The following is a 26093-nucleotide window of genomic DNA, read 5'->3' as shown; positions in this document are numbered from 1 at the left end:
AAGGCAAATAGAAAGACGGCCCCGGGTCCCACCGCAATCTTTCAGTGACCGAGAGAGTCTTGTCTTCTGGTAAAAAATATAGAAATAGTGGCTGTCCTCGGGGGACTTGCAGTGTGGTTCTGGGCCTCCCCACGGGCTGAGAGGTGTCCCTGAGGGTGAGGAGGACAGAGGTCTCCTTCGCTCACTGCTCGGAGCTCATCCGCAAGTTCTTGATCTCCAGCTCCAGCTGCTTGGCCTGGACCTCTCGCTGGGTCACCAGCTCCCTCAGCCTCCGGATCTCCTCCTGTTGCCGGTAGAACATCTGCAACAGCTGGGGGAGCAGAGGGCGGGGTCAGCCGAGTGCACACGCAGGATGGCTGAGACCCCAGACCGCCGTCTGGGGCCCAAGGATGGGGTGGTTAACGTGGCCGCCGCCTGGTGGGCAGTGACTGCACAGATCTTTTGGAAAACGCTTTTCACGTAACCCAGGACACGAAATCCAGAACTCGGACATTCTAGAATGTTCTAGATGCATACTTTGCTTCTATAAATCCCTCCGGGGGTGCAGGGAAGGACAGCTGGCCCTGAAGCCCGCAGGTGCCTGTCTCACCACCACTAACCTGGGTGGTGTTGGCCAAGTCACTCACCGTGCCTAACGGTCCATTTCTTTTGCTGAGAAAACTACCCTCAAGGTTACAGTAACAGGATGGCCAACAGGCGCTGGGAGTCTTTCATTATCACCCCCAGGGTGGCTCATGGGACCACTGTGAGGGTGGTGAGACGCCAGCCTGTGCTTTTAGCTGCCATCCAGGGCTGCATCACCGTGCCACCACCTGGTGCTTGAATATTGATTTGGGGGGCAGGCACCTGGCCCAGTGGTTAAGATCCACTTGGGGGCTGGTGCTGTGGCGCAGTGGGTAAAGCCACTGCCTGCAGTGCCGGCATCTCATATGAGCCCCAGTTCAAGACCCGGCTGCTCCACTTCCGATCCAGCTCTCTGCTGTGGCCTGGAAAAGCAGTGGAAGATGGCCCAAGTCCTTAGGCCCCTGCACCCATGTGGGAGACCTGAAAGAAGCTTCAGGCACCTGGCTTCCAATCGGCCCAGCTCCAGCCACTGCAGCCGTTTGGGGAGTGAAGCAGCGGAGACAGAGAGAAGGGGAACTTTCCCATCTACTGGTTCACTCCCCAAACGCCTGAAAAAGCTGGGGCTGGGCCAGGCCAGAGTCAGGAGTCCAGAGCTCCCACGTGGGTGGTGGGGACCCAAGTGCTTGTGTCATCACCGGCTGCCTCCCAGGTGCATTAGCAGGAAGCAGGAACCAGAAGTTGAGACCGGAGTTGGACAGGCACTCTTAGAGGGAATGCACGTGTCCCAAGCAGATCTTTTTTTTTTTTCTTTTTTCTTTTCTGTGTGTATAGCTGTGATTCTGGCATACAGAGGGTGTTCCCTGACTGTTCGTTGAGTGAATTAAGAAAGTGAATTAAGGCGCCAGCATCTATCATCAGAGCACAGGTTCAAGTCCTGGCTGCTTTGCTTCTGATCCGGCTCCCTACTAATGGGCCTGGGAAAGCAGTGCAGGTGATGGCTCAAGTGCTTGGCCCCTGCACCCACATGGGAGACCCACATGAAGCTCGTGGTTCCCAGCTTCAGACTGACCCAGCTGTGGCCGTTGCGGCCAATTGGGGAGTGAACCAGCAGATGGAAGACCTCTCTCTCTCTCTCTCTGCATCTCCTCTCTCTGTGTAACTCTGACTTCAAATAAATAAACTAATTAAAAAAAGAATCTTCCTCTCTTTCTGTATCCCTGCCTTTCAAATGAATACATATTAAAAGAAATACAAAGTAATTATCATCTGAAAGTGGATTAATTTTTAAAAAGAGAGAGTTAAGCCACAGGGCCTGGCTACACTTCTCATGCCGAATTTCCCCTCCCTCCTCCTTGGCCTTGTCCTGCAGGTGGAGGGCAGTGGGGACCCGCCCCCCCCCCCCAGCTCCCCTCCCTTGTTCACACCTCGTTCTCTGTCTTTGGTGGGGGGCATTCGAAAATGTCAAAGCCATTTGTCAGCCAGGATTTCTTCTCCTCCAGCCGGTGTTCTGCTGTCCACCGGGGCCCCTTCTCCTCCCACAGGGAGAAGGGCCTCCGGCCATCTTCTGCGGTCGGCTTGTCTGTCTGGTCCAGGGCCGGGCCCACAGAGTTGGATAGGGATCTCTCTGGAGGCAGCGGCCGGGGACTCAGCACCTGGGAACCAGGCCTAAGGGACACCAGGATTGGTCCTGAGGAGGAAGCAAAGGGCTGTGAGAGGACTGAGCAGCTATGAGCAGGTGCACGCTGGGGGCACAACCCGGGCAGGCACACAAGGACACATGGAGTACCACAAAGACACACGCACACACACAGACACAGCCACCTGCAGCCAGGCCCGAACGCCCAGATGGGGCATTCAGAATAAAATGCCTGGTGTCACCCTCTACGCGAAGCTTGGTTGGTGGAGACAGCAGGGAATGTGCTCTGGAGCAGTGCCAAACACTGTGGACTCCTCAAGGGTCCTGGCTTTGTAAGGACAGTCCCACCCACACTGCCCTCTGCCACGGTCAGGTTCATCAGTTCTCCCAAGCACCCTGGCCTGCCACACCCCCGGAAGAAGCAGGCATTAGGGATACAGACAGACAAGGAAACTGGCCCAGGGAGGGGGCCGGATCTGTCTAAGGTGACATGAGACTGGGGCCTGGCACTGGTCCAGTCCACCAGGAGGTCCCCTGGAGTGGAAGGGGGGCTGCTGGGGTCTGGGGAGGACAGCACACATTGTGACCCTAACTCTGGGCTCATAGACAGGAGAGAGGGACAGCAAATCCTGCAGGTGGTGGGGGTGGCTGCCTAGGGTCTCTTGGAGGGGAAGGGTCATCATGGCAGTGGGGTGGGGATGGACAAGGGCCCCGTGGAGTCAGCCTGGGGAGCCCCTGTGGAGCGACACGTGCATGGGCCACTCTCCCACCTGAGAGGGAGTTTCCTGGATCCCTTGGGTCAAGGCCAGTAGGTGACCACCCTGGCCAGTGTGGACCGACTGCCAAGGCCCCCGGGAGATCAAATACGCGCTGACCCCCTCAGCCCCTGGGCAGCCCTTGTTCCTGCCATTTGCTCACCCGAGGCCTCTTCCCCGCCAGGCTCACCTTTGTCCATCCCGCTGAGCCACTCCTGGGCCGTCAGTGAGGGCTGGGCCCCTGCCGTCGGCGGGTAGATGTCCTCTTGGTAGGACTCTGACTGCAAGAGAAGTGCGGATGGTGAGGGGGCCGGGGGCAGGCTGCCCACGGGGGAGGCAGCCGGCCACTCAGGCCCTCTCCATACCCTGTGGGACTGAGCAGACCGGGGCCCACACAGCAAGGCCGCTTGCCCGAGCCACACAGGCGGGGCCACGCCCACCTGTGACATCACACTGACCTCGACAAAGGCCTTCCCGTGTAGCGGTGCCCCGGGCCTGTGCTCCCCAGGACGGGGGTCCCCAAGGGCCTTACCCGCCGGGGCACAATCATGGACACAGGTTCGATGAGGCTCTTGGTTGTGATCAGCTTGTAGAAGCGGAAGATCTCGCAGGCGGACACGTCGAGACCTCTCTTTGGCATGACACCTGTGGGCAGACGCCAAAGGCGGGGGGCTGAGAGGTTCCCATGAGACTGCAGGCCACAGGGACCCCCACGTGAGGGCAGAGTCAGGCGGTGAACCTGGCCATGAACAGAGCCCACACTGCTCCCTCCGTGTCCCCTTGGCAGACAGCTTAGGAGCAAACCCTTAGGTTGGGCTGGGCCCTATGCCAGGGAAGTGGAGTTCAAACACCCCTACTGTGTCTCCACCTCAAGGAGTCATGTTGCTGGTGGAATGGCGCAGTCTTACCTGTGGCGCGATGTCTGCCCCGACACCATTCTTGGCTCTGGCGCCCGCCGCCATTGCTGGAAGCCAGGTGACCACAAGGCCCAACCACCGGTGTCATCTCCACCCCCATCCTAATCGGATTCGCTGCTCCTGCTTCCCTGCCCATCCCCTGGCAAAGCTTTCAGAGGACCTGTTCCTGAACACGTGTCTCTCTCTCTCTGTCTCTTGATCTCTCTCTCTTATGCTCTCCTTCTCTTTTTTTCTTTCATCACCCCTTCCCTCTGGTCTGTTGGGTTTTCCCCACCAAGAAACCCTTTCCCTTACTCGGGTGTTTGATATGTTTTGTGACAGCCTTACACATGTGATCTCAGCCTGGATTTTACAAGTGGATTGCCTGTCTATTCTCATGGCACCGTGTTCTAACACCAGGGGTTGTTAAAAAGTTCATGGAGGGGAGAGCGCTGTGGCATAGTGGGTAAAGCCGCCACCTGCAGTGCCAGCATCCCATGTAGGTGCCAGTTCAAGTCCTGCTGCTCCACTTCCAATCCAACTCTCTGCTATGGCCCGGGAAAGCAGAGGAAGATGGCCCAAGTCCTTGGGCCCCTGCACCCATGTGGGAGACCCAGAAGATGCTCCTGGCTCCTGGCTTTGGATTCGCACAGCTCCAACCATTGGGGCCAATAAGGGAGTGAACCAGTGGATGGAAGACCTCTCTCTCTCTCTACCTCTCCTTCTCTCTGTGTAACTTTCAAATAAATAAATCATTTTTTTAAAAAAAAGTTCATGGGGAAGGCACATTATGAAAACACTATGCATGGATTTGAAATTGTCTTGCACCAAACTAAACTCATCTTTTAATAAAATGTTTATCTACTTGAAAGGCAGAGTGACAGCAAGCAAGAGAGAGAAAAGAGAGAAGCTCTCCATCTGCTGATTCACTCCACAGGTGTCTGCACCAGCCGAAGCCAGGAGCCTGGATTTCATCCAGGTCTCTCACATGAGTGAGAAGGACCCAAGCACTGGGCCATCTTCTGCCTTCCGGGATGCATTAGCAAGAAGCTGGATTGGAAGCAGAGCAGCTGGGACTCCAACCAGCACTCGGATATGCCATGCAGGCACCCTAAGCAGCGGCTTAACCTCTGCACCACAACACCTGCTCCTAAATGATTCCATTTTCCTTGAAGTTTTCGAAGTACCCTCAAACAGCTATTCCAGCTTCCTTCTCCTAAAATCATTAATTAGAGAAGCAGATAGCCAGAAACCTCTCATCTACTGGTTCATTCCTCAAATATCTACAATAGCTGGGGCTGGTCTGAAAGTTGGGAAATCAGTTCGAGTCTCCTCTGTGGGCAGTAGAACCCACTTACCCGAGTCATCACTACTGCCTCCCTAGGCCTGCCCTGGCAGGAAATGAGTCAGGCGCTGGAGCTGAGAATCCAGGCACTCCGATGTGGGGCAGGTGCCTTAATGGCTAGGCTGAAAGGCTTGGCCCTGCAGCTTTCTTTCGATTTGTGTTAGCCTGGTATATCTTTCTCCAGCCGGTTACTTTGAATCTAGCTGTGTCCTTTTATGTTTAGGGTGGGTTTATTTTAGGGAACACAATGTTGGGTCTTTCTAAATTCTGAAACACAGTTAAGAAGGAGGTGGGCATTGCCAAATTGCAGCTGTGCCACGCTGTGCCACCCTGTGCCCGGGCCCGGTGCTCACCGATCCCCTTCTGCGGGTTATAGGAGCGGTACTCAGTCAGGTAGCTCAGGTGAGGCTTCTCGGCGCTCACCTCATAGTAGCGGATGTTCCCGTCTCCCTGAGGAAGAGGAGGGTGGGGTTCAGAGGTGGGGCCCCAGCCAGCAGTCCCCTCCCCATGACCCCACTGCCACACAGCAAAAAACTGGCTTTCACAGAGCAAACCACGGGCAAAGGCTCTTTGCACAGGGGACACCAGGGGCTGAGGGCAGCTGAAGGGGTCCTCAGTTTCATTCTCAGCTCCCCAGCCATGACCCAAAGCCCACCCTCGTTCCTGTGAGGCAGAGGCCCTGGCAGTACAGGCCCAAATCCCAGAGCCGCTCACACAGCTCAGAACCAGTGGGTCTGACCCTGGGGACACTCCTGGCAGTCATAATGACGTTGGGTGCCGATCCTGGCAGGAGTGGGTCAGGACCAGGAGGAGTCCTACCCAGTGTAGACCCACTGCCCCCTCCCCAGCTGCACCCAGAGATGGGGAGCAGAAGGTAGCTTGCGGTGTCCAGGCAAGGCCCTGGCCCCAGGTGTCCCCTAATGGAGCAAGTAGGTGGGGGATGAGTGGCCGGCAGCCTTGCCCACCCGCGAGGGCAGGCCCTGGAGAGTTCTGCCTCCCGCCCGAGGGCTCTAGGCAGCCACCCACCTTCCCCACCACGTAGAGCATGTTGGTGTCAGCATCGTAGAAGGGGAACAGCACTCCCGAGGAGCCGTCCAGGTCCTCCTCCGTGAGAGGCACAGAGAGGTCGTCCTGCAAGGGGAGGGAGACCAGGAAGGCCATGAGTCGCTCCGGGGGCCTTGGGGGTGCCCTCGGAGACAGGAGTTCCTGCTGCGGGCCTGTGTGTGTGCATGTGTGTGTGTGTGTGTGTGTGAGAGCAAGCGAGAGGGAGACCCTTCTTGTGGGGAAGATTTCTGCTTTTTTTTTTTTTTTAGTTTTTTTCTTTATTTGAAAGGCAGAGACAGTGAGATCGTCCATCTGCTGGTTCACTCCCCAGATGGCCACAACAGCTGGGACTGGACCACGCTGAAAATCAGGAGCCCGGAATTTAATCCAGGGCTCCCAGGTGGGCGGCAAGGACTCAAGGACTTGAGCCATCAGCCGCTGCCTCCCAGCATGCAGTTCAGCAGGAATGGACGCAGGCACTGGGATACAGGACGCGAGCATCCCAAGCATCGCCTTAGCCCCGAGGTCCAACAGTAGGCTGCCCCCTGGTGGAGACGCCGTTTCAAAGGCACTGCAACGCCAGGTTCCCTTCCTGCCAGTGCTCAACAAACCCCTTTGGAGCATCGGCTCGCATTCCGCTCCCCCCCACCCTAGCTAACATTTATCTTCACAGATGAAGCAGGGGAATGTGAGTGTCTGGGACTCCTGTCAAGTGCTCCTTCCCAGCAACACTGCTGGCCCGGCCCCACCTCTGCCCCCCAAAGCCCCCCTTGCCCACACCCACTGAGTTTTCACCCCCAAACCTGTGCTGCCCTCTGCTTCACTTCCCCTGGTCCAGGTCCCTCCCAGGCTCCGCGCCTCTCCCGGGGCCTGATCCACCTCCCTTGTTGCGTGACAAGATGCACAAGGCCTGGGCTTGCCCTGTGGGCCGTGAGCACTCCCTGCTATCCATCCCCGGCCCCCAGCTCATGGCGGCCCACACCATGCAGGTGCGTGAGGAGTGGACGAATGGGGCCAGCAGCCTGCCCCGGAAGGTGTGGGACGGGGGCGGGCAGAGTGCCTGTGACACTCACCTGGTCCCACAGGGCCATCTGCCGGTTGTTCCATCGGGACGTGCCTGTGGACAGCAGCTTCTTCAGGTTGCCCAGGAATAGCACCTTGTTGGCTCGGTGCCCCTTGTAGCTGGCTTCCTGCAGGGAGAGGTGGGGTCAGCATCTGGGAGGTGCTGGGGGGGACCCCAAGGCAGCAGGGGGTTCTGGCCTCCCTGCTTTGTTGATGTTGTTGTCCCAGCTGGACAAGGCCTTCCTCCTTCCTCACCCCAACTCTGCTGGGGAATCTTCCCAGGGCCACCACCTCTAGGAAGTCTTCCCGGATCCCTTCCTTGCTATTGGTGCAATTCTTTTTCTGAGCAAAGTCACAGACAAACCCCTGCCCAGCTCCGCACTCCCAGTGACAGCTGGGTGGCCACTGCCACGTGGGTTGGTGCAGTTAATTGCCTAAGAGGCAGGATGTCAGCCCATGGTTGCAGATAGAGGAAGGGACTCAGAGAGCAGCAGCTGCCTGCCTGAGGTTACCCGGCTGACAACCAGTGCGCCCTCAGGTCTCCTGACGCCGGCCAGGGACAGCGCTGAAGCACGCCGACCAGCTTTGGGGTGAGATCAGACTCAAACCCCAGCTCTCAGTGTGGTCCCTTCATATCTCTTTGGCCTCAGTTTTGTCATCTGAAAAATGGAGCCGGCAAATCCTATCTCCCAGTGGTGCTAATGGGACAGGCTTGGGTGGGGGTTGGGGGTTGGGGGTGCAGCCTACGTCCCTAAAGCCTGGGTGCGGCTGCTGGCAGAATCACTCGGGAGCCTCCGCGGCCCCCTGGGGCCCAGCACTCGCCTGGAGGACGGTCCCTACTCGGGGGTCGAGCACCCGGATCTTCCGGTCTTTGCAGGCGGTGGCCAGCAGGCTGCCGTTGGTGTTGAAGGACATGGAGAGGATGACGTCCTGGTGGCAGGTGATCGTCCGCACGGGGTTCCTGAGTACTGCCTCCTTCGTGTCCAGGTTCCAGACCATCACCTGCGCGACACAGCACGGGCCCCTGAGCACAGGGCCACTCCCACCCCCAGCCCCCTGCCGTGAAACACGGTATTCCCGGGAGGGGAGCTGCAGCTGGCGGCCGGCCGGGCTGGGGAGCCTCGGGTCAGAGGGTGGATCTTCAGGCTGAGGCCACGCATGGCGGGAGGGGGAAGCCGGGAGCAGGGCCATTTAGCCTCGAAAGCAAGACACCATCTGCCTTCCTGCAACGGAACATCACGCTGGGAGACCCCAAGGGATCAGCTAATGCCAGGATTTCAAACAGTCACGCGCAGCAGGTCCCACCTGGCGTGGACAAACAGGGCTGCCTGATGTGGTGGCACAGGCTGTGCACGCGCGGCCGTGTGAAGAGCGCCCCCTGGAGGCGGGTGTGGAATAATGCGCACAGCTTTGCCGGGGAGCCCCACAGACCCACCCTACAGACCCGGGGGATAGAGCACTTCTGGTCCCGAGGTCCAGCAACCCTCTCCTCACCACGGCTGCTTCTTCAAACTGCTGCGGGGTCAGAAGGGCAGAGCCTGAAACCCCATTTGTCTTCGCGTTGGGAAACCGAGGCCCGGAGAAGGCAAGGGACTTTTCGGGTCATCCCGCAAACCAGAGGCGGAGCTGGGTGGAACGCCGCTCTCCTGTGCCAGGGCTTTCCCCAGCCGTGGGGCCCACGGTCCCCCCGGCAGCCAGCAGGGCAGAGGGCAGATGCCCTGGCAGGCCTCGTGCATTCCCTTCTGGCAGGATGTGACGGCTTCAACAGCATCTCCCCAAACCCAAGCCCCCCCCACCCCAACTCAGAATGTGAGATGCGAGCCCGGGGGGAAACAGGCTCTTGCAGACGGCGTTAGCTCAGGTGCGGTCACAACATGTTAGGAGAGGACCTGCGGGTGCACGGGGAGAGGCTGTGGGAGCACAGAGCTTGGAGTGACGGAGTGAAGCACACCTGGAGCCACCAGACCCCGGACAGGGCAGGAAGGTCCGCCCAGGGCTGCCGTCGCCGTGCAGCAGGCTAAGCCACTGCCTGCACGCTGATCCTACACGAGCACGGGTTCGAGTCCCGGCTGCTTTGTTTCCGACCTGGCTCCCTGCTAATGCTCCTGGGAAGGCAGAGGGAGATGGCCCAAGGCCTTGGGTCCCTGCCACCCAAAACTTGGGAGACCTGGATGGAGTGCCTGGCTCCTGGCTTTGGCCTGGCCCAGCTCTGGCCGTTGCAACCATCTGGGAGTGAGCCAGCAGATGGAAGATTCTCTCTCTCTAAGTCTGCTTTCAAATAAATGAATAAATACTTAAAAAAAAAAAAAAAAAGGAATATTCTCCCTGGAGCCTGTGGGGGGGGGGGGGGCGCCGATCTCCCCCAAGAGCTCAGCTCCAGGTGGGGTTTCTGTCTCCAGAATGGTGACAGCTGTAAAGGCAGCCCCGGAGAGGGCCACGCAGGCTGCTCACCTTGTAGTCGTAGCCGGAGCTGAAGAGGATGTTGGCGGCCGTGGGGTGCCACTCCACCAGGCCCACCCTGCGCGCGTGGCCCATCAGCTCCTTCCTGTAGGCCGTGAGGTTCTTGGACAGCAGCTGTTTGGGGATGGCCCAGATCTTGATCTGCCAGGGGAGACAAGGCCCACGGGAGGGTCAGTCAGGGCCGCCCCCCTGCCTTCTCCACCCCAAGCCACAGACCTGGCAGCGCCGGGCGGAGGCAGTGGGCAAAGTCTCCAAATCGGGGTCAAGGTCAGCTTGGCGCCCCGGAGGGACGGGGCTTCGCCACCTCCAGCTGAGCAGAGACGAGCCCACACCCCCCAACCCGCCCCTGGGGACGCTTGGCCACCCGGAGGGTTGGACATGCCGGGCAGGTGGATGGGCGCAGGCGTGTCCCCATGCTGGATGCCCAGCGAAGCTGCCTTCCAGCCCAGCCCAGCCCTCCGGGGCCAGGGCTCCGCCCCCACCTCGCCCTCCTCGCCCTCCAGGCCCAGGGCGGAAGCTCAGGGTCAGGACGAGCAGGGCAGCACCAGGCTGGCCCTCAGGGCACCTGGGAGCCAGCGCAGGCTCTGGAGCAGCACGGGACAGGGCCATCTTCCTGCTCTGCAGGGTGTCTTGGATGGCCCCAAGAGGACAGGCTGGAAGCCAGGCGGCCGGGCCGGGGACGGACGGCAGGGGGCAGCCTGAGACACAGGCTTCTCGGCTGGACGGCTTTGTTCTCGGCTCAGCAAATATTGACTTCCTGGTCGTTTTGGGTTTCATACCAGGAAGGCAGGCCCCGAGCTGCAAACGGATGGGTCTGCCCAGGGCGGTTACTGGCCAGGCCTGTTTGGGGAGGTGCAGGTGCAGGTGCCTGCTCAACCCGAAAGCGCCAGGAACCCCAGGGCTAGAAGCTCGTCCCTGCCCCCAGGCCCTGGGAGCAGGGGTGGGGGGACCCGAGCACTTTATAGGAAAGGACTGACACCCCCACCCCCTCCCCCATACCCCTGCCCCTGAGGCTTCTGGGAAGGAATGGAGGTGATGGGGAGAAGGTGCCAGAAATTTAATATCCTGCACTCGCTGGAGACAGGGCCAGGCCCCAGGGCCTGACAGCTCCATCAGCGAGACCACCTCCCAGACACTGCCGGTCCTGCTGTTCCCTGGCATCAACCCTACGGAAAGGGACACAAGTCCTGTGACATCGTTCTGCCTGCCTCCCTGATAAGCAGCGCTGCTTCCTTTGGTCCCGCAGTGGGGTTGCAATTTGCCAGTCTATTTCCCTTTTTCGCCTGGGCCACCAGGGAGCTCTGAGCTATGCAATCTCCCATAGCCGACGTTTCTGGCACTTCCTCGCTTCCTCCCTCTGTTGCTCTTTAGGGAAGTGGTATAGCAGTGGTGCTGAAAGGCTTTTTCAGCCTCCTCTGTCCATTACCCTACAAGTGGAGGGGAATCCTGTCCAGTTTTTAGTAGACACAGGAGTGGGAAGAGAACGGTTACGATGCCTGGGACACCCATGTCCCCTGTCAGAGTGCTGAGCTGCAGTCCCGTCAGTTTCTGCTCCAGCTGCTTGCTGATGTGCCCCCTGGGAGGCAGCAGGCTATGCTCAGCTGGCTGAGTCTCTGCCGGCCACAGGGGGGCCCAGAGTCAGTTCCAGGCTCCTGGCTTGGGCCTGGCTGCTGTGGGCATGTGGGGAGAGAACCAGCGGATGAAAGAGGGGTCTCTTTCTCTCTCTGCCTTTCAAATAATTGAAAGTCAAAACACAAAAATTATCCTCCACTGTGGGGTTGCCAGGGAGGCTCAATGAAATGCCAAGTATCACGAAAGTCAGGGATAGATGGGGCCACAGGGAGGGGCAGCTGTGACTTTTATCCTTATTTTGGTCATCTGATCACATCAAACAGTGAGAGCTCTGCACTACATTCTATTTCCCTTTTCGCCTGGGCTGCCAGGGAGCTCTGAGCCGCACCAGGTACACAACCACTGCACCCTCCCGTAGTCGATGTGTTTAGTCTTTCCTGACTTCCTCCACTCGTCTTTTGTGTTAAGCGACATCTACCGCATCTGTTCCTGTGTACAACAGGAGCTCGGGAACATCGGGGGGCCTGACGTGCCGGGATGTTTTGGGGTTCACATTCATATGAGGCTCCCCTCTCATACTTTCAAAGCTCACGCCCCCACTGTGTGTGTGACATTAGCACAATAAGAATGTCCTTCACAGCATTTTATAGCTCCCCAGTGGTGGGCTTGCCCACTGCAATATGAACTTCATTGGATGGGGGGAAGGCTCTTACGCCCATTTTACAGGGGGGAAACTGAGGCCTGTGGGGAGGAGGGGCGGTACCCCCAGTCCCACAGTGCAGAGAGCTCCTCTTCGGTCTAAGCTAACACCTCCCCATGCAGGGGCCGCACACCACCCTCGGGGGCACGCCCCACCCTGCCCCAGTCCTGTGCGTTTCCAGAGAGGGGCGTGGCGTGGGGGCCGACGCTCACCGTGGCATCTTCAGAACAGGAAGCGATCTCGAAGTCGTTGAAGGGGTTCCACTTGATGTCGAGGACGTTCCCTCTGTGCCCACACACCTTCGGGTAGTGGGGGTCCAGCTTTCCTGTCTGCAAGACAGCGCCCAGAGGGGTGGGGAGGAGGCTCACGGGACTTCAGCCTCCCGATGGTCACTCAGTCGGTCAGCAGTCGCTACACAGACAAGAAAATGGGAGGGGCCCAACTGGTGCGAACCTAGGCCCTGACACCTGCTCCCTGGGCGACGCCAGGGCAGCGTCTTCCCTCCTCGGAGCCTCTGTGCCCTCCTCGGGACAAGGAGGCCATGACAGGTGTGGGACCGGCCGGTGTAAGGACCACGGGGTGGGGACGGAAGGGCCCTGAGCCGGTTCCAGCACACGGCAGGTGTTCAGGAGCAGGGCCCCCCCGTCACACACTGCTGGGGGGAATGGAGAATGGGCCAGCACTGGGGGACCCTCCCATGGCTAAACACCGTGATACCGTGGGCCAGCAATTATACTCCTGGAATGGCCCCCAAAAAATGAAAACACAGGTTGATAAAACACTTGCTCCCCAACGCTCAGAGCAGCGCTATTCCTAACAGCCAAATACCCACCAGGTGCAAGCTAGCAGTAGATCCACACGACCTACTGTCAGCCAGAAACAGGGCAGGAGGTCCGGATGCATCCTGGACATGGATGAACCCCCAAGCATTAGGCCAAGTGAAAGAAGCCAGACCAGAGAAAAGCCTCATCGTGCGCCATTCTCCATGTGGCTGACGGATTGCGTGTGGGCGCCCTGCCCGAGCAAACGGACTTGGCCCCTGGGACCTGCTATGCAGATCCCTGGTGCCTATGAACAACCCACAGCAGGCGAACCCCAGTGAGAGAGGGTGGGGAGCCGTCACCCCAGGGAGCCGTCACCCAGGACCAGGGAGAGGGGCCCCGCTGCAGGTGTGCAGTTTGAGTTCAGGCTGATGAAGCTAATTTTGAAATTAAGCAATGGTGACTGTTACTATGACTGCGCTAAGAGCCACTGAATCACACACTTGGAAATGGTGTGTTTTTATGGTATGTGATTTATTGTTTCAATGGCATAACTCAAATATCATAAAATTCCTTTCCCTCCCCGCCTCCTGTCTGCGAGCTCCTGTGTAGGTGCTGGGAGGCACACATGGGTCCTACAGCCCTTGCCACACAAGCCTGCAGCTCAGATCTGCAACTCCACAGACACACATGGTCCCCCTGGGCTCAGAGGTGACCACAGCAGTTCGATCACGGGAGCGTGGGATGGGCGCCGACCAGCCCATTCCATCTGCCCGACGCCCTGCAGGGCCCTGGCAGAATGGGGCCAGGCCCCAGGCCCTCCGCCTGCTGGCACGGCTCCCACAAAGCCCTGAGCGGATGCACCTGACTCCAGGGCAACACGGGGCAACAGCCTTAATCTTGCACAAGTACCAGTCTCAGGATTTCACAAAGAACTTTCAAGGATGACGTGGACCCAAAACAGCCAAGCCCCTCGCCTCCCTTCCCAACTCCGCAGAAGACCACGGCACTTTTGTGTGACACAGAGACGGTGTGACCCAGCAGGGATACAGCGGTGGTCCCTGAGTTTGTATCATTAGGCTGCAACTGGGCAGCCGCGCCGAGAACAGACACAGGGCCTCGGGGCTCACCCCTGGCAAACTGAGAGACGCAGACAACCGGAGCCACTGGCGTGCTGCTGGCAGCCTGGTCCCAGCTGTCACCCGGAAACTGTGCCCGACCCAGCGCCCTGCCCCGTGGAAAACGGCCTTAGACCCCACCATTGGCCCGCCATGCCCGAGAACGGGAAACCATCACTGTAGGCGGGGCTTACAGAAGCTGATAACATTACCATGATTATGGAGGGGATGTTCCAATGTGCAGCAGGCATTCAAGTATTCAAGGGCTAAAGTGGTGCAGAAAAAGTCACACTTGCGCATACACACGGAGCGAGGAGGCAAGAGTGGGATCTGTCATGTGTTCCTGGTGTGCAAAGGCATGGGCGAAAGTTCCGTGTCTTCCGGATGGCTGGCTTCCTCCACCAGCCAGGAGGACGGGCGGCCATCGTCAGGGCTGCCCCTGGAGCCAGAGCCTAGGAGGGAGATACTGCACCCAGAGGCCCCGGTTCAGGTCTCCTAAGGCCCAGCACCCAGCCACTCCGCACACTGTTCCCGGGGTGCATTTTCTGTAGTTAGCATCTCGGGACCGGCAGTGTGGGCAGTGGGTTAAGCTGCTGCTGTCTGTGATGCCGGCATCCCATACGGGTGCTGCTTGGAGTCCCCACTGCTCTGCTTCTGACCCAGCTCCCTGCTCATGTGCCTGGGAAGGGAGCGGAACATGGCCGAGTGCTTGGGCCCCTGCATCCAAGTGGGAGACCGGATGGAGTTCCAGGTTCCTGACTTTGCCCTGGCCCAGACCCTGTGACCATCTGGGGAGGGAACCAGTGGATGGAAGATCTCAATCTTCTCTCTCTCTCTCTCAAATAAATAAAAATACATCTTTAAAAATATAAAAACAAAACTACTGACTTTATTTTTTGAAAAGATGAGTCCTAAGATCAGACAAAAATCTGTTATAAATGCTGGCAGGGCTCTCAGAGACCAGGAACGGCGAGTTCACAGCCAAGCTCTTTGCTCCTGTTCCTGTGGCAGGCATCACTAATGGATCACAGCACTCTCTCCCTGGCCCCAGACTGAGGGAAGCTAGCCTGGAGGAGGGACTGGAGGAGGAAGCTAGCCTGGAGGAGGGTCACTGGGCAGCGGGGAGCAGTCCCAGGCCCTTGGCGCAGGCTGTGGGAGTCCGCAGTGGTCTCGCTGTGCTCAGAGGGAGTGCCCCTTCCAGCACAAAGCCTTCCCCTTCTCTTGGATCATTTCCTGGGTCAAAGGGCATGAGCAGTTCAGGTCTTTTGCTGTGGGCCACTGCCAGCTCTCGGGGGCCCAGGGCCGTGCCCCAGTTTCTGCGCTCAGGAAGAGCTGTGGCGGGCTGGCCTTGGGCTGGCAGGAGGCGGATTGCCCAGGGGGCCCAGCCAGCCCCAGACTTCCAGCCTCCTGCTGAGCGACAGCCACAGACTCGGGGAGGGCCCTCGGAGAGCTGGGCTGGGGCCAGATCTCCTCCTGGCCTCGCCGGGCAGAAGCCCCAGCCCCAGCCCGCTCGGTCGGTGGACACCAGATGGCCGGGCCTCCCTAGAGACCACTGGCGTTAGCAGACATCAGCCAGTCTGCGGGGCTCCAGCTGAGCTCTAAAAGCCTGTTAGGCAGGCACAGCTATAATCAGGCCATTCCTCTCTCTGCACATTAGGCCAGCACTCAGCCAGGGCTCCTCACACACTCCACACAGCCCTGGCTCAGGTGCAGAAGCTGGGCTGCTCAGCCCAGAGGGACCCAACCTCCACGTCTCCGAGGGGCTGCCCTGGGGTGGAAGGTGTGCAATGGATGGCAGGACCCTGGGGGCAGAGCCAGATCCAGGAGCACAGACCTCAGCTGCCAGGATGGAAGAGGCTGCAAGGTCACCAACACGACCTTTAGCATCCACGGGGCGTGGCTCCTACAGTGCCGTCGTAGCCATGGCCTCCAGTGACCGTCCCAGCAGTCCAGGGTGGAGACCAGGAGGCAGGGTGCCAGCAAGGCTGGGCGGACAGGCTGCCTCGGGCTTCCTGAGGTTGGGTCCCTGCTGTACCACCAGGCACCTGACTGCAGCCTCAGTGTTCCCATCTGCCAAATGGCAACAGCAGCAGGAGCTCATCTATACAGTGGACAGGAGGGTGAGAAGCACTTAAGACAGCGCCCGGGGCCTGGCAAGCTCTGGGTCGAGCGGCCGGCATCAACTCAACGCAACTCAACCGCCCAAGACATGGGGCGGCTTGGTGCATCTCTACAGTCTAGCGTGAGGCCAGACTGCTGCCCCAGGGGTGCTGCCACACGGGTGGGCCCAGGCCGCAGGGGGGCCCTGATCCAACTGGTGGACTCAAGCCCGGCTCCCATGCCTCTCAGGAGCAGGTTATCTATGTTTTCCTATGGGAACCAGGGTCCAGGGAGTCATAAACGCGCCAGGTGCAGGGCCAGGGGCTCCCCTCACGGTGTTGGAGTTGCCCCTCCACCCCACCTGGGAAGAGTCCCCACGTCCAAGTGCAGAAGCTGGGCGTCAGAGAGGCTGAGCATCCTGCTCCCAGGGCAACAGCCCAAGTCCACGGCAGGCCCAGCAGACCCGGGAGTGCTCCCTCCCACCGCCTGCTCTGCCTCCTGCTGGCCTCTCGGCCTGCTCTGTGCCAGGCCATGGGCTGTGTGCAGGTGGGGACAGAAATAAGGCCCTGCCTGTCTTGTGGAGGAGACAAGAGATGGACTCAGGGTTTAGAGATAGGAGCAAAGGGCCCCAGGGAGGAGTCAGAGTAGGCTTCCTGGAGGAGGAGGCATGTGAATTGGGCCTTAAAGTGAGGGAGACTTTGACCAGGCCGGGTGGAGGGGAGACAGTGAGTCAGAAAGGCAGGGCCACAGACAGCCAGTGGGGAGTGTAGGCTGGGGAGAAGCGGCCAGAAAGCAGGGGTGCGGCTGCGGGCAGGGCCCCGCTGGACCTTGGGAGAGAGGACTGGTGGGGGTGAGATTCTGGGCCAGGGGCTGCCCAGAAAAAGCAGGGGCTAGCAGGCTGGAGGAGAGCCGAGGGGGACACTCCTGATCCTGGAGACGCACACGCTTGTGCACCGCCCAGCCACTGTCCCCTGTCCCCCGTGAGAGTGCCCAGGGCTTCCTGTGGATTCCAGCACCCAGGAGGAAGCAGTGGCCTGCACGGGTTCCCTGGCAACCCTGCCTGCTCCCCTGTGGGAAGGGAGAGTTCACTTCGTTCCATGTTCAGACCTCGTCAACTCAGAAAACACTTCCTACTTCAAGCCTGGATGTCCCCTGCCCCCTGCCTCCACCAGAGCCCCTCCTGTTTTCCCCACTCCCGGCTTCCGGTGCTAGCTCAGCCGTCGGGGGACCCACAGGGCACCTGTGTCCTCTCTGTCCTGGCCCAGCTCCTTGGAGACTGGAAGGCAAGTATTTCTTGCAGATGCTAGTCCCCTGGGATGGGAAGCCCAGCCCCCTGCTTCGAGAAGGGAGACCCCATGGAGGAAGCAGGTCTGTGCCGTGGAAGCCTCCACGCCTGGCGGGGACAGGCAAGGGAGTCCCGCTGGAGCAGGGAGTGACACGGCCACACCCGGCTTCAGGAAGAGTCAGGGTGGCCTCCAAGAGCGCGGAGGCCCTGCCTACGCCCCCTTCTCCAGGCGCCCAAAGGTCACGGTGTCCATTCGGGCCCTCAGTCCACACCCAGCAATATTCCTGGGCCCACTCCCAGGGCTCTGCCTGCCCTTGCCCTCCCCGCCTCATGACAAAGTCCACCCTCTCCAGCAGTGCCTGGGTGGCTGTGCTGCAGGATGGGCCCCAGCGCCCGGGCCCCAGCCCCCTCTGTGCCAGCCCTTGCTGCCGCGGCCTGGTCCCCAGAGCACAGATCTGGGCTGCCAAGGCTACAGCCACAGCTTGTGAAACTCGCCTTCCCGCCTCTCTAAGGGCTCCCTGGTCACTGCGTGCAAGAAGAGACCCCCCCAGTGGTGGCAGCACCTCTCCCTTTGGGACACCTGACACCACTGGGGGCAGCCCGGCCCCTCTGAGAAGACTTCTGGGAGGCTGGGCCAGGCCAACACGGGCGCTCCTTTCCACGCTGAGAGTGAGCCAGCCAGGCCCTTCCCGCACGCACACACCACACAGTCCCCGGCACCATGTCCCTGGTAACCAGGGAGCTGCTGTAAGAGCTGCAGGGCCAGCCCCAGGTCCAGGCTCAATGCACAGCGTCCTGAGGGAGTCACCCAGCCCAAAGCCCGGTTACTGGGGGGCATCGCCTGGCCCTGTTGTACCTAGCCGGCTGGGCTCTAAGACACGGTTCCCACACCTCACCCTGGCATCCAGGCCTTGCTCAGCCAGGCACTGGCCACTCTCCTTGGGCACGCAAGTCCCTTCTGTGTCCTGGCCAGACTGCTCCCCACCCAGCCAGAGTCCCGCCCCCACGCCCTGGTTCCCGCCATTCCCGTGGCCATTTCTGTCCCCCCAAGTGACTGGGACGAACAACCATGGGGCAGTTTGTCTGGTCATGTGCCCATAGTACGGGAAGAGAAATGGCTGGCTCTCCCCGCCTCCGGTCCAGGTACTTCCAGGTAGCAGGACCCAAGCCAGTGAGAGTCAGAGCAGTGCGCGTGCGCAGAGTGTTTAGCCAGGGACCTGCTGCGGCGTGAAGCCGGGTAGGGACTGTGCTGTGGGAATTTGGGGGAAGAAGGAAAAAGTGTCTCTCCACAAATACAGTTTGTGTCTCCATGCACCGAAGTCCTTAACATTTTTCAACATTATTTGAGAGAGCGAGAGAGCAAGCGCTCCTCTCTGCTGGTTCACTCCCCAAATGCCTGCAGCAGCCAGGGCCCGGCCAGGCTGAAGCCGGGAGCTGGGAACTCCATCCAGGTCTCCAGGTGGGTTGGCAGGAGCCCAGTTACTGAGCCATCACTGCCGCCTCCTAGGGTGTATATGTTAGGAAGTTGGGGTCAGGAGCCAGAGCCGTTTCAACCGCAGGCATTGCAATGTGGGCCGCGGATGTCTGAGCCGCTGAGCTGAAGGCCTGTTCCCGCTGCTCCTCATTCTGAAGGCCTCCCGCAACATCTGCCTTGAATGATGTTGGCACTCTTCACCGGGCCAGGCCGGCGTTGTGGTGCAGCGGGTTAAGCCTCTGCTGGGGACACAGGCTTCAAGTCCTGGCTGTTCCACTTCCAATCCAGCTCCCTGCTCATGTGCCTGGGAAGGAGTGAAGATGGTCCAAGCTTGGGGCCCTGCACCCACGTGGGAGACCCGGAAGAAGCTCCTGGCTCCTGGCTTCGGATTGCCCCAGCTCTAGCTGTTGCAGCCATCTGGGGAATGAACCAGCGAATGGAAGACTATTCTTTCTCTCCCCCTCCACCATCGCCCCACCTCTGCCTCTGTAACTCCACCCTTCAAATAAATAAATAAGTAAATCTTAAAAAAAAAAAAAACCCAAAGACACTGATGCTAATACCACCAATAACAGCACAGATGGACATCACATCCCCTGCTGACATGGACTGAGATGGACACACCACCACTTACGTAACGTTCTCACCAAAAATACGCAGAAGAGTCTAAGCACAAGGGGACACCTGATCCTTCAAATTTAGAAACGTCTACAAAACGACTGGGCTTTACTCCTGAAGGACGTTACAAGCGTGAAATAAGACCCAGAGATACGACAGCGAAATACAACATGGGGTTCTGGACTGGACTCCTGGTCAGAAAAAACAATTGCTAGGGCCAGAGTGGTGGCCCAGTGGGTGAAGTCACTGTTCGCATCCCATATCCAAGTGCCGGTTTGAGCTCCACCTGCCTGCTGACGCACCTGGGAAGACAGCGGAAGATGGCTCAAGTGCTTGGGCACCTGCTACCCTCTTGGAAGACCCAGATGAAGCTCTGGGCTCCTGGCTTCGTCCTGGCCCAGCCCTGACTGCCGTGGCTATTCAGGAAATGAACCAGAGGATGGAAGATCTCTCTGTCTCTCCGGCTGTCTGTGAATCTGCCTTTCAGATAAACAAACAAATATTTTTTTAAAAAATGCCCTGGAAGACATCCCTGGGACAACTGGTAGACTGTGAACTTGGCCGTCTGCTATCGCTGTCACTGTGCGCGTGGCAAGTTTCCAGAGGTGCTCCTGCCGTGGTCACGCGGGAGAACGTCCTCGGAAGATGCAGACTGCGTGGAACTGTAAGTGTGCGACAGCGTTCCAGACACACACACACGCAGACAGCCGTGAATCTGGCAGAACGCTGGGAACCGCCCAACCGTGTGTGAGCAGCAGGTCCTTCAACTACGTTTGCAAATCTTCCTGGAGGGTTCACGTTGTCTCCGAATGAGGTTTTCCACTGCCGTTTGCTGGAGGGAGCCCCGTTCTGCACCTGCGTGCTGCGGTTTTTCTCCTGGATAAGCACGGAGCCGTGTCAAGTGCTTTCTCTGCATCCACGGAGATGACAATGTGGTTTCTCTCCTGTCCTCTGTTAAAATGATGGCTTCCTTTTATTGGTTTACTACCATGAAACCACTTAGTTTCTGGAATATATCCCAGAGTATGTCTTTTCTTATTCACTATTAGATGTTTTTGCTAGTAATTTTGCAATCATCTGTAAGAGTAAGATTGATGTGTGTTTTTTTCTTGATCTTTTTTGGTGGTAAGATTTATTTATTTATTTTAAAGGCAGAGCAAGAGAGAGAAAGGAAGAGACAGAGTGAGAGGGGCAGAGAGAGAGAGAGAAAGAGCAAGAGAGAGAGAACGAATTTTGTATCTGCTGGTTCAGTCCCCAAATGCCTATCCCAGCCAGGGCTGGGCCAGGCCTGAAGCCAGGAGCCAGGAGCTCCATTAGGATCATCCAAATACTTGGACCATCACCTGCCGCCTCCCAGAGTGCACAGGGGCAAGAAGCTGGGTTGGAAGCAGAGGTAGGACTGGCACCCCGGGCTCAGATAAAGTACGCGGGCGTCACAAGCCGGCTTGCCCTGCTGTGACCCTGCTTGCCACCTTCCCCCTCTGGCTTTGTACCCCAAGGCCCATAGAACGAGGAAGATAGGTCCATCTTTTCCTATCCTTGGACGACTTCATAAAAGATTCCTGTGTCCCTTGAAAGTGTACTAAGATTTGCCTAGAAAACCATCAGGGCCCGAGTCTTCCTTCTGTATATGTGAAACGCAAGCGTGGCCCAGAGTACAGGGAAGGGGGGCGTTCAGTTGACTGAACTGCTGGAAAATTAGGATCTGTGGCCCAGAGCCCCCCGGGTCAAGTCATGCACCACGACCAGCACCCGGGAGGCCCCTTGGAGGTCCTTGCCCAACCCCGGGGGGCAACCGTTACACTGGGCTTCTGCCCACTTTATTTTTCTTCAAGTTTTACTACCTTGTCATGCACCCGCCTTAAAGTATAGTCTAACCTAGCCTGGCTTTAGTTTTAGGGAAACGGAACGACAGCATGTAATTTGTTTGGCTTTTACCTATTTGACTCACCATCGAGATGGAGCCACGCTTTTGGAGTTATCTACGCCTGTCCATTTGCATGGTTGTGGACACTCAGGGGCACGGACCTACAGGTTGAGTGTCCCTTATCCAAACAGGCTGGGGACCAGAAGCGCTTCCCATGTGGGAGTATCTGCAGGTACACAATGCACTTTCCAGGCGGTGGGACTCAAATTGAAACCCAACATTCATTTGTGGTTCATCTACACTTTACACACACAGCCTGAAGAGGATTTTATACTACAGCATTTTTATACTATATTATACTATATTTTATACTACAGCATTAAAATCATTTTACCCATGAAACAAAGTTCCACAGTGTGGAATGTCCCACTCGCGGTACAGTGTAGGTGTGCAGAAAGTTTCGGATTGTGGAACATTTCAGACTTTCATGTTAGGGATGCTCGACCTGGACCATACTTTACTACATTCTTGGATGTGTGGGGTTTTCCAGGTTTTCAATACTCCGAGCAATGCTCTCGTGCCCAGGCTCTATTTATGCCTGGTGATGTGAGCATGGGCCTGGGCCTGGGCTACATTGTGTTTCCTCCTCTTTGCAAAGCACATGAGCCAGTGCATGGTGCACACGTGCACCTGCTCCACATCCCGGCGACCACTTTCTGCTGTTGGACAGCTGGGGGTGCAGCCGGAGCACTAATGAGGGGGGACACTCTTTCAGGTGCTCCCTGGCCTTGGGATCTCCACCATGAAGCACCCATTCAGGCTTGTTTTTTGTTTTTGGTTTTTTTGACTCAGGGGTCCACTTTATTTCATTTTAATTTTTTTTTTTTAAATTTTTGACAGGCAGAGTGGACAGTGAGAGAGAGAGACAGAGAGAAAGGTCTTCCTTTGCCATTGGTTCACCCTCCAATGGCCGCCACAGCTGGCGCACTGCAGCCGGCGCACCGCACTGATCCGAAGCCAGGAGCCAGGTGCTTCTCCTGGTCTCCCATGCGGGTACAGGACCCAAGCACTTGGGCCATCCTCCACTGCACTCCCTGGCCACAGCAGAGAGCTGGCCTGGAAGAGGGGCAACCGGGACAGAATCCGGCGCCCTGACTGGGACTAGAACCCGGTGTGCCGGGGCCGCAAGGTGGAGGATTAGCCTGTTGAGCCATGGCGCTGGCCTCATTTTAATTTTTTAAAGATTTATTCTATTTATTTGAAAGGCAGGGTGACATAGAGAAAGGGAGAGACACCGAGAGAAAGAGATAGAGAGATTTTCCATCTGCTGGTTCACTTCCCAGTTGGCCACAGTGGCAGGGGCTGGCCCAAGCTGAAGCCAGGAGCCAGGAGCTTCTTTTGGGTCTCCCACATGGGTGGCAGGGGCCCCAAGCACTAGGACCATTTTCCGCAACTGTCCCAGGCACATTGGCAGGGAGCTGGATTGGAAGCAGAGAAGCAGGGACTCAAAGTAGCACTCGCCCATGGGATGCTGGTGTCACAGTGATGGTTTAATGTGGTATGCTACAACAGCAGCCTCAGCGGGCTCCACGTTATATGTGCAAAGAAATGAGTCCTTTGTCATGTTCATTATACACATAGCCTTTCCCATGCCACAGCTTGCCTTTTGCTTCTGCTATTTTCTATCAGAATTTAAAAAAAAAAAATTTTTTTTTATTTAAGAGGTAAGAGAGAGACAGACAGGCAGACAGAAAGAGCGCCCAACTGCTGGTTCCCTCCCCAGAAGCCTGCATTGGCTAGGACTGGGCCCGGCTGAAGCGGGGAGCCAAGAACTCAATGTAAGTCTCTGGCAAGGGTGGCAGGGACCTGTTTGAGCCCCAACCTGCTGTCTCCCAGTGCACACATTAGCAGGGGACTTGAACCCAGGCACTTCGTGGGCATCTCAACCTGTGTCTTAATTGATAGGTTAAACATCTGCCCCTAAAGGAAATTTTGATTGACAAAATTTTTATTGCTCGATGTTTAAAATAGTTACAGGGCTGTTCAGGCTGTGTGTTTCTACCGGAATCAGTATTGGCAAGTTCCATTCTTAAAGGAACTTTCCCCATTCTCAATGCTTTCGCAAGTATTGGCATGAAATTGCTCATGTTAATTTCTTACTGGATTTTAAGGCTCTGATATTCTCTTGCTATGCCCAAGGTTATTTGGGTCTCCTCCGCTCACTGCCAGCTGGTCTCCCCCGGGCTTGGGGACCCCACTCTTCTCTTTCTTATTTTTTTGGAAGACTGATTTCTTCTCTCTCTCTCTCTCTCTGTCTCTTTTTAAAGATTGATTTATTTATTTCAAAGGCAGAGTTATAGACAGAGAGGGAGAGACAGAGGTTCACTCTCCAAATGGCTGAAACGATGGAGCTGGGCCAATCCGAAGCCAGAAGCCAGGAGCTTCTTCAGGGTTTCCCACGTGAGTGCAGGGGCCCAAGGACTTGGGTCATCTTCTGCTGCTTTCCCAGGCCACAGCAGAGAGCTGGATGGGAAGGAGAGCAGCCAGGACTTGAACTGGCACCCATATGGGATGCTGGCACTGCAGGCAGTGGCTTAACCCACTATGCCACAGCGCCGGCCCCTCATCTTCTCTTTTGTTGAGTTCTGCTGTTTATTATCTCCTTGCTCAAACTCTCTTGGAGTTTCCTGCGTTCTTTTTCTTGGGGCGAACACTTTGCCATCAGCATTGGGCCTTTTGCTTTCCCAATCCTCATGCTGCTGCTACCCACTTCCCTGCAGGCCCCTCCCCCTGCAGGCCGGCGTTCTGTGAGGTCTCTATTAGCAATCTCAGGGCCAAGCATTGAAGCGTCCATTCTGACTTCCTCTTTGGCCTCTAAGTTACTTAGCAACGTGTTTTCAAATTTCTTATGAGTTTCAGACTTGGAATGAGAAAATCCAGCCCACCAGGCAGGCGGCAGCACTGTGCAGTGCGGGAAGCTGCCACTTGGCAGGCCCACATCCCATCCCCAGGGAAGTGCTGGTGTGCCCCAGCTATGCCGCGACAGCGCTTCTGATCCAGCTCCCACTAATGCACCTGGGAAGGCAGCAGTCCTGGCTCCTGGCTTCAACCTGGCCCAGCCCCAGCTGTTGTGGGCATTTGGGGAGTGAACCAGCAGACGGACGATCTCCCTCCCTCCCTCCCACCTTCCCATCCTATCCCCTCCCTCTTTCTCTGTCCCTCTTTCAAACAAAATAAATAAAAACTTAAAAAAGAAAGCGTTTCAAGCCATAGCCAGGGTGTTAACCTGCGAGGAGCTCTGGGGGTCTGGGTGCCCTTCCAGTGTACCTGGGGGGCGGTCTTCAGGAACTCCCATTCCCAGGGGAACCCTGGCCATGCTGACTCTCAGGTCTGCTCCTGCCATGAACCAGAGGCATCACCGGCCGGGGACCTTGCAGCACCATCGGGGTTTCGGCTTCGAGCCAGGGGCTGGGGCGGTGTCCGGGGAGGACCTGCTTTTGGGCTGATCTACAGACTGTCATTTCGGGGACTGAGAGCAGCTGCATCTCGGCCATGGCATATGGTCCAACCTACACCATCGACACACCTGCGCTTCCTGCTTACCTCTTAGCCAGGCTTTGGAGCAACGTTTGTTTCTTTTTGGTGTATGGGAGGTGGTTTGGCTCCCTAAGCCCAGCGAAGCATAAACAACTATATATGCCTTTGGGAGTGAATTCATTAGCAGGATTATTTTGTGGTGGTGGTGGTGGTGGGAGGAGGCGGTTGGTCCTGGTGGCAGCCAGGCCACGTGCTGGAAGCGGAAACCCCAGGACAGGCACGCACTCCTGGAGGAAACCAAGGCTCAAACAGGTGCAAGGATGCACCCAGGGTCCCACAGCCGAACAGGCAGGGCTAGGACTGGCAGCACCTATGGGACTAGAAACCAGGGCTCCTTCTACTGTGCCTCTGTCCGTCGAGGGCCCCAGAGGGACCCGGCGTCCTTACCTGGTGCAGGGGGATGACAAGGAAGGCGCCCCCGCCAGCACACTCGGTCACGACGGCGATGAAGTGGGGGTTCACGGCACAGAAGTGGTTGTCGTGGACGCTGCGGGTGATGGGCACTGAGTCGTAGCAGTTCTCCTTGCTGGCTGGCTTGCCGAAGACGTGGCGGAACTTGGAGCTCCGGTACTGGGGGTGCCATGACATCTGTGCGAGACACACGGGACAGAAGAGGTGAGGCTCCCTGCCCGGATGGCGAGGGGGCAGGAGGGTGTCCGAGGGGGCGGGGCCGGGGCAGCTTGGAGGGACAGTGCACGCCGGGAAGGGGCGACCACGTGCACGGGCTGTCACCACGGCTCTCTGCAGACGGGTGAGGTGGGTGGGCTGGTGGGTAACTGCCACTGACCCATCTGCGGATGCTCGCAGCTCCTCTTCCTTGCCCAGGCAGAGAAACCAGGGAGCGCACACGGCCCACCCTCCCCAACCACCATCCCAGCACACAGCCTGGCCACCCTGGCTGCCCCAGCCCAGCCCCAAGGGTAGCAGCCCCATGCTCCCCGAATCCAGCCCAGGCCTCTACCAGGCGGATGGGCAGGTGACACAACCTTGGAGTCCTGGTCTTCTCATCTGCCAGCCGGGATAACAAACACACCTGACTCATATGTGGCTAACCAGGATGACATATTGCGACCCCATGGCACATGGCAGGCACTGGCTCAACCCAGCATTGCTTCTGCAATCATATCCGGGCACCTGGAGCTTCCTTTGCTTCTTGCCCAGCCATCACATGGTTCTCTCAGTATTCCCGGAGCACCACTGTGTGACCAGGCCCCATGCCAGGCACTGCAGGGATGGCAA

General features: G+C 57.9%; 1 protein-coding gene across 1 annotated transcript; it reads right to left on the bottom strand.

Annotated features, from left to right (window-relative positions):
* Positions 1-181: 181 nt before the first annotated feature.
* CORO2A (coronin 2A) lies at positions 182-25442 on the bottom strand. Its single transcript, XM_062206957.1, has 11 exons — positions 25242-25442; positions 12247-12363; positions 9754-9903; positions 8125-8304; positions 7314-7430; positions 6223-6327; positions 5550-5646; positions 3488-3600; positions 3146-3236; positions 1989-2251; positions 182-310 (listed from the first exon to the last, which is right to left on the bottom strand). The coding sequence occupies exons 1-11, from the start codon at positions 25440-25442 to the stop codon at positions 182-184; spliced, it is 1563 nt and encodes a 520-aa protein (XP_062062941.1).
* Between the last annotated feature and the right edge of the window lie 651 nt (positions 25443-26093).

The sequence above is a fragment of the Lepus europaeus genome, chromosome 12 (genome assembly GCF_033115175.1).
Source record: "Lepus europaeus isolate LE1 chromosome 12, mLepTim1.pri, whole genome shotgun sequence".
Taxonomy (NCBI): domain Eukaryota; kingdom Metazoa; phylum Chordata; class Mammalia; order Lagomorpha; family Leporidae; genus Lepus; species Lepus europaeus.
The sequence above is the reverse complement of the archived record's forward strand: the minus strand, read 5'-3'. Positions and strand labels throughout refer to the sequence as shown.